Source organism: Hyla sarda, chromosome 10, assembly GCF_029499605.1.
Source record: "Hyla sarda isolate aHylSar1 chromosome 10, aHylSar1.hap1, whole genome shotgun sequence".
Lineage (NCBI taxonomy): Eukaryota > Metazoa > Chordata > Amphibia > Anura > Hylidae > Hyla > Hyla sarda.
This window is the reverse complement of record NC_079198.1, coordinates 118,834,116-118,845,134: the sequence shown is the minus strand read 5'-3', so window position 1 is coordinate 118,845,134 and position 11,019 is coordinate 118,834,116. Positions and strand designations below refer to the sequence as shown.

At 45.6% G+C, this 11,019-nt stretch overlaps 2 protein-coding genes across 3 annotated transcripts in view; both read left to right on the top strand.

Moving 5' to 3' along the window:
• The first annotated feature begins 252 nt into the window (after positions 1–252).
• Positions 253–8,705, top strand: LOC130293329 (gastrokine-2-like). Of its 2 annotated transcripts, none has more exons than XM_056541865.1 (7): positions 253–390; positions 591–692; positions 1,760–1,891; positions 1,980–2,117; positions 3,191–3,295; positions 5,608–5,730; positions 6,022–8,705. In XM_056541865.1, the coding sequence occupies exons 2-7, from the start codon at positions 651–653 to the stop codon at positions 6,097–6,099; spliced, it is 618 nt and encodes a 205-aa protein (XP_056397840.1). In that variant the 5' UTR covers positions 253–390; positions 591–650; the 3' UTR covers positions 6,100–8,705. The 2 variants fall into 2 exon arrangements, with proteins under 2 accessions (XP_056397840.1, XP_056397841.1); XM_056541866.1 differs by having other exon boundaries at positions 308–390; positions 509–692.
• A 1,793-nt stretch (positions 8,706–10,498) lies between these two features.
• The window catches only part of LOC130293327 (olfactory receptor 5V1-like), an 85,766-nt gene continuing 85,245 nt past the window's right edge, over positions 10,499–11,019 (top strand). The window contains exon 1 of the mRNA XM_056541863.1: positions 10,499–10,617. The gene's annotated coding sequence lies outside the window, so the exon portion shown is untranslated. The remainder of the gene's footprint in view (positions 10,618–11,019) is intronic.

Here is an 11,019-nt window from a genome sequence, read left to right as displayed (position 1 = left end):
TTAATCATTCTTCTCATGACAGCTGCTTCCAGTTATGTTTTGTAATTCTGTGGTTGATGACTTCTTCTCTCCCCAACTAGATCTGATCACTATAACTATCATTGTTACCTTCATTTATATAGAAAGAGCCATAAGTCTTATATATAAAGCTTTATTCCATCCATAGTTTGGCAACTTATAACTTCCTTTTTCTTTCTAAACTTCCGATTTTTTGTTTCTAAGATATTGTGACATGGCCAACATTGGGTGTACAACAACCCTCTGCTATGGGACTGGTACTTGACACTTGGGCATTTCCTACTTGAAGCACCAACTTATCAACACTAAACCAGTGGATGCTAAGAGCGGAACACCAGGGACTGAACACCAATCTGCTGGACACCTTGTAGAGTAAGTGACTTCTCTTTTGTAGAACTATCGTTGAGGACATATTTATGGGTTGGAACTCCTTCACTCTTCTCATCGTTTTCTTGCTTTTTCTTCCTTCTCTTAATTCCTTAAATAAAAGTTATGAAAGTATATCATGTTTGATAGCCGTTCCTGCAATAACAACTGAATTATTGGAGGCTCTATCTATATTCCTTCTAAAGGGAACGTACTGGACAAACATCTCACAAATACTCCAGAGGGGCTGATGGGTCAGTACAGTCATGGAGAAGAAGACAGCTGAACAGTACGGAATGATTCTGCCTGTAAGTAAGAATTATATATAATAATATAATCATACACAGTATATATCAAATAGTAATCAGTACAATCCAGGAAAGTAGCACGCCGACTAAAAGAGGTGCTCAGGTGCCCGCTGGGTCTGGTCCGGGTCCAGGACGCACTACAGTTACAGTATCCAAAAGGCAGCAGCACTCCAATAGATAAAAGTGATTTATTCAACAAACGTGAGGCAACATTTTGGCTAGCTTGATTTTGTATGCATATATATATATATATATATATATATACCCACCATTGTGTATCATTTGTTGCTGGAAAATGGCTAGGTTAGCTAGCCGAAACCTTGCCTCACGTTTGTTGAATAAATCACTTTTTTTCATCTATTGGAGTGCTGCTACCTTTTGGATGTTGTAAAATAGTACACATATATATGAATAAAAAAAAAAAAAGAAATACTATATATCCATACAAACACACACACACGCACATATCATGGGTCCTCACCTCTGGTCAAATGGAGCGGCGGGGTTTAGTGTCAACTTTAATATTGAATTAAATTAAAAAGAAAACAATTTGGGGTGCAGTCCTAGTGCATTATCGCAATGTCAGCTCAGGAAGACAATATATTAAGCAATTCGTGCTTACCTAAATCAGCATGTAGTTAAATGGCCATTGGTCAGCAGCCCTGGGCAGACCCAATTTATACCAAGATAAATAACATGAAACAAGTCAAATAGCACATCCAACGTGTTTTGGATCCGAACCAGACCCTTTCTCAAGTGCGAGCAGATGCACGCACTTGAGAAAGGATGCGGTTCGGATCCAAAACGCGTTGGATGTGCTATCTTACTTGTTTTATGCTATTTACTTTAGAATAAATCTTTCTACTCTGGATAAGCGCCACCACTGGGATCGTTTCCTATCACCGTCCTCCTTATACAACCCTAATATTGAAGCTGGGACCAATGGATTATACACGTCATCCTATGTATCACAGATTCCGTTGTGATTTGCGTAGTGTGAATGGACCCTAATTGTGTAATCCTCATTTGCAAAGATTTCTGCTGCAGTAACCTACTCCTTCTCACAGATGTATAAGGATCAGGTCCCATTGTCCGGAAAGAGGTGGATTGTGGGAATGGGACTTGTGGTGCTGCTGGTCGGAACAAATTTGGCTATAACTTTATTTGGTGTTTACATGACACAGAAGCATACGGAGCGGGTGAGTGTTACCAATGATACAGGTGACAGTAAGAAAGTGTGGCATAGATTTGTATCCCATGACTGACAGACGTCCTTTGTTCCTGCAGACGGTCACATTGGTCTTAAATGTCAGAGACGGGCAGAAGGTTCAACAGACAATATCCGACAACAAGCAGGAAAACATGGCCGCCATTTTCGTCAGGAGCAAGAATAACTTTACCACCATGATGTATGATTACGAGAGGGTGAGATGTAGACGTTAGTACATAAAATATACCTGAAGGGCTGTGCTGTCCTATGTAGATTAGGCTAAATCCCTTTATGATGTAATGAAAAGTTTTTCAACTTTCTCATGACCATTTTGCCTTAATTCATGATCCTTTTCAAGATCTCTGGTTGCTGTCAGCAAGCCAGAAATTTCTTTCTTATATTTTCTTATTTTCCTAATGCTTCTTCCTAATATGAGCATTTTCCCTTTTTTTAACTCAACAGCTCAGACTCCAGATTGGATTTTACCACAATTTGCTTCCCATTTAATATAAAGATGTAAAATTATATCCACAGTTCTTACAGATATTTCTGCAGATGCTGATTTGCAATGATTTAAAAAAAAATAATAATAATTTTGTTCAATATTGACCCAAAGGCTATGTTCACATGGTGGAATGTCCATGCAGAATTTTGCAGCAGCAGAGTGCCATTGATTCCAACAGGATTCTGCTGTACTGTGCACATGGCAGAATTTCTGCGGAAGCAACATCTACATTCAACCTGTCCATTGCTTTTGCAGATTCCGCAAGTAAATGCATTGGTCCTAGCGCCTGCATTTGCATTGGTCCTAGCGCTCCGCTGTCTGTGGAATGTTCGCATGAAAATGTTCATTATGACACCGTGTGAGCTTACCCTTAGGCTAGGTTCACACTACGGAATTTCTGCCTGCAATTCCGCTTTGAAATTGCAGGCAGAAATTCCGCTTACTAAAATGTATAGTGTAGTGAATGGGTTCCCGTTCACAAATTCACACTTCAGAATTTATGAAGCGGAATTTGTGAACAGTAAATCCGCTGGAAAATTTCCGCCTGAAGAATGGCGTTGCTCATTCTTTAGGCGGAAATACTCTCGGAACAGATTTCAGTCTATTGGAGACTGCAGTGTCCGCGTGGTCCTAGCGTCGGCGCTGGTTGCACTCGGAATCTCCAGGCGGAAATTTTCTGCCTGGAGATTCCGCAGTGTGAACCTATCCTAATAGTTACCATATATTATGCAGCATGATTCAGGCCTCATACTTTGCTCACAGTTACATCTTGTCCATGAACAGAACATCATTGGGATCCGGACGATGAACAGCAGCGTGTGTTCTGTGCTCAGGATGGACAAATTCAAGATTCCGCCTATACAGGATATACTAAGACAGATGGATAATGTAAGTAGCAGAAATGCTGTGACTATTCGGGGACAAAGGCCACAGTGACATCACAGTCCTAGTATCTGAAGGAGCTCGAATGCCCTGATATATATTGTGAGACGGTGATGGTTTGATGGCTTGTGACCATCCATCTTCCTCTTGATCAAATTCCATAGTTTTTTAATGGGGTTCAGGTCTGGAGATTGGGCTGGCCATGACAGGATCTTGATCTGGTGGTTCCCCATCCACACTTTCTTGACCTGGCTATGAGGCATGGAGCAAAAGATAATTCTCAGAGTTGATGAACTTTGTCAGAGTAGAAGGAAACGGGGGGTTCTGCCAGGATATCCTCATAATTGGCTTGATTCATGTGTCCTTCAGAACGACGAATCTGACAGATTCCAGCCTTATTGAAGCATCCTCGGATCATTGCTTGTCCTCGTTCAAATGTCATAATGGGTGCAGAGGATTACAAGCCATAGTGTCTTGAACCTATTGTGAAATTTGGTGGAAGATCTGTGATGATTTGGAGATTCTTCAGCAAAGAAGGAAAGGAACAGATTTGTCTTTGTGAAGGAGTAAAGCAAATTACAAGGTTATTTTGGAAGAACACCTTCTTCCTTCTGCTCCGACAATGTTCCCCAACTCTGAGAATTGGTTTATTAAACAGTAGACAATGCTTCATGCCACACAGTCTGGTCAATAAGGCCATGTTGACATGTCAGAATTTCCGTGCCACATTGGAATGCGGCACGGAGATTCCATTTTCCGTGTCCGCTCAAAGAATGAACACGAGTCCGCACGGAATGCATAGCCATCTACGAGACGGTTCATTCCTGTGCCGTCTTAGTGCCAGCATATTATGCCGGTTCCTCCGCAGTTTGCGGAATGTCTGCACAGAGATTCTCCATGCGGACATTCCGTCGTGTCAACATAGGGAAAAGGTGTGACTGGAGGACCACCAGATCAAAACCCTGTCGTGGCCAGCCCAATCTCCAGACCTGAACCCCATTAAAGACCTCTGAAATTTGACCAAAAAGAAGATGGATGGTAAAAAACTAAGCCGAGCTGAGATACTTGAATTTTTGTGCCAGGAGTGGCATCAAGTCACCCAACAGCAATGGTGGACAACCTGGTGGAGAGAATAAAAAGCTGTGATAGATAGATAAAAAGCTGTGATTAAAAACCAGGGTTATTCCACCAAATACGGATTTCTGAACTCTTCCTAAGTTAAAAAACGTGTATTTTGTTGTTGAAAAATAGATATGAATTCGTTTTTTTTTTTTGTGCATTATTTGAGGTCTCAAAACAATGCATCTTTTTGTCATTATTTTGACTAGTTGTCTACAAATATAAAAAAAACTGTTAATTTCACTCATTGAACGCATACATATAAAACTAGAGAAACTGATCATTTGGCAGTGGTCTCCTTAAAGCTCATTTGTCAGATATGCTCCATATTGTTTCCTTTGCCATCATACCTTTTGTAAGTTTGTTAGTTAAGTGCCTGAAAAGTAGGTAAAAAAAGCCCTTTGTGAGTGTCCTGGAGGCCGGGCCAGCGGGTCCATACTGGCGCCGATCCAACATGCCTCTCCCTACATTGTCACGGCCTTTTGGTTGACACATCGGGTTAGTTGGCAAGCAGTGGGCACCATAAACCATGGCTGCTGTTGGTGGGCTAGCCCTGTGTGTCAATCCAAAGGCTGTGACGTTGTCAGGAGAGGTGTGTCAGCTCGGCGCCGGTCTGCACCTGCTGGCCCTGCCTCCAGGACACTGGACAGCCATGAAGCTGATGTGAGTTTCTAGCCCAGTTTTTTTTTTATATATTGCAAGACTACAACTCCCAGCATGCCCGGACAGCCAAAGGCTGTCCGGGAATGCTGGGAGTTGTAGTTTTGCAACAGCTGGAGGCACCCTGTTTGGAAAGCACTGGATAGCCCTGTGTGTCAATCAAAAGGCTATGATGATGTAGGGAGAAGCGTCTTGGATCTGTGCCGGTCTGGACCGGATGGCCCCGCCTCCAGGACACTGGGCAACCATGAAGCTTGTTTGGGCATGCAGGGAGTTGTAGTTTTGTAACAGCTGGAGGCACACTCTTTGGAAAACACTGGATAGCCCTGTGTGTCAATCAAAAGGCTATGATGTTGTAGGGAGAGGCGTGTTGGATCTGCATTGATCCAGACCGGATGGCCCTGCCTCCAGGACACTGCGACCATGAAGCTTGTTTGGGGATGCAGGGAGTTGTAGTTTTTCAACAGTTGGAGGCCCACTGTTTGGAAGACACTGTTTCAGCCCTTTCTCTGTCTAATTTATGACTATTATTGTCTCAGAAAGCATCGAGTGACGACCAGATCACATACAGCGTTATACCGGTGCAGAAAGCGAACCATATAGACGTGGGGACAAGCGTGAACATTTTTTGCACTAATATCGACATCTACTGGGGAAAATTGGTAAGACACGTGTTCAATTTGCGATTCAAATATCCAGTTAAAGTAGTAACATAATAAATGTTTAATGTCTATAAATCCTGCTCTTGTACCCCTGAGAACCAGGGGTTCCATTGACCCACCTTTCCACAGGCATTTTAGGACTCCAAAACTAAACACACCCCACACCAAAATGTGGGCTGCGACTTTTAGGGGATTCTTCAACTTTCAGGGGGGGGGGGGGGGGCGGCTGAGGGAGGCTCATCAATAATATTATCGATACTATATAATAGGAGATCATATGTTTCTTTTCAGGTGTTTTGTGAAGATGTGGAAGTGCTGGGACCGGCGATAACGTTTACCTTTTCGTTTTCAATTTCCATAGCGATTTAAGGAAAAGGAAAAAAAACTAATGAAATTGAACCTGCGGCTTTAATTACAAGGAAAGGGGCATTATTATTGTGTCTATGATGTAGACATAGGAACCATTACTTACAAATAGCTGATAAACTGCTTAACCCACATGTAACATAAGCCTCCATCTGCTTTGCTTTTGCAACTAGATTAAAAACCTTGATTCTTCACACTGCAGGCTGCACCCAGATGGCTGGAAAACTGTGCAAAATAGAAACCATTGGGGAAATTTGTCAAGTTTTCTTTGTTGCACATAACATCCAATTAGAACTTGATAAATCTCCCCCATAGTTTTACAGGGTTACTCTGCCCCTAGACATCTTATCCCCTATCCAAAGGGCTGCAGCACCCCAGATATCCAGTGCACAGATGACTGGTGATGTGGGACGAAGGCTCTTGACGTCACAATCAAGCCCCGCTCATGACGTCACGACAATGCGTCCTTAATGCAAGTCTATGGGAGGTGTCGTGAAGGCTGTCACGCCCTCTCCCATAGACTTACATTGAGGGGGCTTGACCGAGACGTCACAAGCCTCCGTCTCTGCACCCAATGCTCTAAACGAATGCCGGGGGTAGCAGGGAGATTGCGGGGGTCCCCAGCGGCAGGACCCCAGCGATCAGGCATCATATCCCCTATCCTTTGGATAGGGGATAAGATGTCTAGGGGTGGAGTACCCCTTTAAGGGTAGGGTCACACATAGGGCATCTGCAGCAGATTTCACGCTGCGGATTCACCGAAAGCAGTCACAAGAGTGAGCTCCTGCTACGAACGGACACAGAGAGCTACCAAGCCACAGTAGGGAGTTTGCTCTTGTGACTGTTTTCGGCGCATCTGCAGCCGAAAATATGCTGTGGATGTGCTAGGTGTGACCCTACCCATAGATTGATTTATTTTCAGCTGTGATGGATGTGATTCATATTGTAAATGGTGGTGGCGCCAGGTCATGTGATTGCCGGCTGTGTTGATACTCTGTATCATGCTGTCTCTTGATTTTATCAAAAAGATGTAATAAATGTGGATTTTGTGATTTGCATCAGAGGTGATGTGTACAGGGAAATTCTTGAAGTTTGTGACACCCAAATAATGTCCTAATCGCACTCCCAACTATTAAGGTTCAGTGTCATGAGTATAATGGATGTTGAGGGCAGCACGGGTCACCAGGTTGTAAAGGTAGTCAGCCCCAGGCCCACAGGTTCTGAGATGGGAAAGGAGCCAGCCCAGCCCTAGGCTTGTAGCACAGAGAAGGGTGTCAGAGACATATATGCACAGTCACTTGCACAGTGAGGCTAGGTTCATATCTACGTCAGAACTGCGTTTCGCATCATGGCTCCATCTTCTGAACTGTGGGTCTTCTCCACACCGAAATCAGGTATAGCCCAAAAATGGACCCAACAGAGTCACAAATACACTCTGGCCTATTATAGTCAATGTCTATACACCAACAAGGGCATCACCATAAAAATATACTTAAAGAGGTACCCCCCCCCCTAAAAGGATAGGGGATAAGCTGTCAGATCTCGGGGGTCCAGTCACTGGGAGCCTCTCTGATCTCCGTTGCGGCAGCCCAGTCATCCGTTGCATGGACCAAACTTTTCTCTGTGCTGGATGACGGGTGACCACAGCCACATGAATGGAGGGGGTGTGACGTCACAAACACGGAAGCTCTAAGCTTCTGTGTTCAGTATGCCGCGATGCCAGCCTGGAGATTGCAGGGGGATGGAGGGGGGGAGGGGGTCCCAGTGGCTTGACCCCCTGCAGTCAAACATCTAATCCCCTATCCTTTGGCTAGGGGATAAGATGTCTTGGGGTGGAGTACACCTTTAAAATTTGGGTGCAACAATCTTGCAACCACAGTTTCAATGTGGTTAAAAAGAGAAATATAGAAAGGATGAAAGCACACACCTGTACGTATACAGGTAAAAAAAAAAAAAATAGGCTATTATAATTTCACCAATCAAAAAAGCAGTCAAAAAACTATTGAAAGCTCCCTGACACAGGGCAGCTCATTTCGCTCCAGAATGATAGTCTTGAAATTTCCTTGTACCATGTAAAGATTCAAGGTACCCTGTGCCAGATGCAGCAAAGCAGCCCAAAAAAACATAACCAAGCCCTCATACACAGAAGGCAATTGATGTTGGCACCCCCACGTCGCTACTTACACCGGATGCAATCCCCGGGTTATGGACCACTGCTTTTAATAGGTTATATAACCTCAGTGCCAGTCTACAGGGCCACCATCAGGGGAGTAGAGCCAGTACTCCAGTAAGGGCTTGGGCTACCGGGGGGCCCCGGGCCCCTGCTGCGCCCCCCTACAGCCACCACAGCACAGAAGCAAGGGACCGCTGTTTACACAGCGGTCTCCTGCTTCCATGGCCGGCCGGTCCAGGACGCATTAAACTATAAGCGCGTCTTACAAACTGGCCTATAGTTTAATGCGGTGCTCAGGAACGGCTGATTGACAGAGTGAAAAGCCATTGGCTTCTCGTCCTGTCAATCATTCTTGTGGCCTGCCCACAACAAGAGGCCTGGGTGTCCGTCCTCTGTGCTCCAGCACATGAATGATGTCATCATCATGCGCCGCACAGACTGGAGAAGACAGGAGCCAGGTAAAAAATTTTTTTTTCTTTTTCTTTTGTTACCTAAGGGAGCTGCTGACTATTACTACTTAAGGGGGCTACTGATTCCTACCTATTGGGGCTACTGAGTACTTCCTAAGGGGGCTACTGATAACTACCTAAGGGGGCTACTGATTACTACCTATGAGGGCTACTACTATTAATTCCTAAGCGGGCTGCTGGCTATTACTACCTAAGGGGGGCTGCTGGCTATTACTACCTAAGGGGCAGGGCTCAAGTCCTGCTAGAACATGTGGGAACTGAGTTCCTGCACTTTTTCCACAGCAGGAACACTGTTCCTATTAGCAAGAGTCCTGCAGAACCAGCCCTTGAGTGGAAATCTTGGGTGAGTTTACACACTTTTTTTTCCCAGGACTTGACCCCTGCTAAGGGGGCTACTGATTACTACCTGAGGGGGCTACTGATTACTACCTAAGGTGGGCTGCTGCTATTACTACCTAAGGGGGCTGCTGGCTATTACTACCTAAGGGGGCTGCTGGCTATTACTACCTAAGGGGGCTGCTGGCTATTACTACCTAAGGGGGCTGCTGGCTATTACTACCTAAGGGGGCTGCTGGCTATTACTACCTAAGGGGGCTGCTGGCTATTACCACCTAAGGGGGCTGCTGGCTATTACTACCTAAGGGGGCTGCTGGCTATTACTACCTAAGGGGGCTGCTGGCTATTACCACCTAAGGGGGCTGCTGGCTATTACCACCTAAGGGGGCTGCTGGCTATTACTACCTAAGGGGGCTGCTGGCTATTACCACCTAAGGGGGCTGCTGGCTATTACCACCTAAGGGGGCTGCTGGCTATTACCACCTAAGGGGGCTGCTGGCTATTACCACCTAAGGGGGCTGCTGGCTATTACTACCTAAGGGGGCTGCTGGCTATTACTACCTAAGGGGGCTGCTGGCTATTACCACCTAAGGGGAGCTGCTGGCTATTACCACCTAAGGGGGCTGCTTCTATTCCTACCTAAAAGGGGCTGCCGCTACTATTACCTAAAGAGGGAGGCCTCTCTGGTTTTTCCGCACGGTCCCACAAGCGGACGTCGATCTGGCGGCAAGGGATGTGAAGAGAGGGATGCTAGTATAAAAGTTATCCATGTACATGTGGTAACCTTTATCCAGCAATGGGTGCACAAAGCTCCCAAACGAGTTTCCCGCTAACACCCAGAGTGGGGGAACAATCTGGGGGTTCAATACGGGAATCTCGTCCCTCATACACTCTAAACTTGTAAGTGTACCCGGAGGTACTCTCACAAAGTTTATAGAGCTTCACGCCATATCGCGCCCGCTTCGAGGGAATATACTGGCGGAAGATGAGTCTCCCCTTAAAGCTGAAAAGAGACTCATCAACCGAGAGGTCCCTGAGCGGTACATAGGCCTCCAAAAATTTGGCCCCAAAGTGATCGATGACCGGCCTCACTTTGTAAAGCCGGTCATGGGTGGGATCACTTCGGGGTGGACATGCCTCATTATCTGCATAATGAAGGTATTTCCGAATGGCCTCGAACCGCTTCCGTGTCATGGCCATACTGTAAAGCGGGGTCTTGTATAGGACGTCCCCGCTCCAGTAGTGCCTGACACTAGGCTTTTTGTCCAGGCCCATATGCAGCAAGAGGCCCCAAAATGTCCTCATCTCTGCTGCATCAATGGCGCGCTCTTCACTGGGGTAATAATTGGGGGTTAGTGCTAGCTGTAATTGGTGCTAACGCTAAGCCCCGGCTTAGTAATGGACTCCGTCTATAAGACAGCTTCCACTACTTAGCCTGTAAAGTAAAAAACGCTGGCCATCGACGATGTCCACCAAATCCGAAGTGGTCCACAGGATACACGGATCAGAATTGAGAAGAAAAGAAAAAAACATGAAAAACAGGTTAGTACATTTATGGCACTCTCCTCTGGGGTGCCTCCAGGTGTTTCTAAAGTACTATGATGGGAGTTGTAGTTAAGCAATAGCTGGAGGCTCCGGATGGGAAATATGAAATTACAGTGATGTAGTTTCATATTCCTGAGAGCCGTCCGGTTCCGCTCCCCGGCCACACGCCCGCTTCTACTACTTGCTCGCTAACTGTTGCAACTACAACTCCCAGCATGTCCTCACTGTATGGGCATGCTGGAAGTTGTAGTCTTGCAACAGAAGCGGGCGAGTGGTCGGGGAGCGGAGCTTTACAAATAGTTGTTGTACAACTTTTTAAAAATGCTCTCCACAGGCATTTTTGTGAGCCAGGTCTGACCTGGAGGTGGTTTGAGACTTTTTCGGGTGGTTTGCAGGGGT

What these genes read in the sequence shown, in the direction of transcription:
- LOC130293329 (XM_056541865.1), top strand. Translation starts at nt 651, where the DNA reads ATGGAGAAGAAGACAGCTGAACAGTACGGAATGATTCTGCCT. An exon ending in TGATGTATGATTACGAGAGG is followed by an intron (nt 2,118 to 3,190) that starts GTGAGATGTAGA and finishes GTCCATGAACAG; the next exon opens with AACATCATTGGGATCCGGAC. An exon ending in ACATCTACTGGGGAAAATTG is followed by an intron (nt 5,731 to 6,021) that starts GTAAGACACGTG and finishes GTTTCTTTTCAG; the next exon opens with GTGTTTTGTGAAGATGTGGA.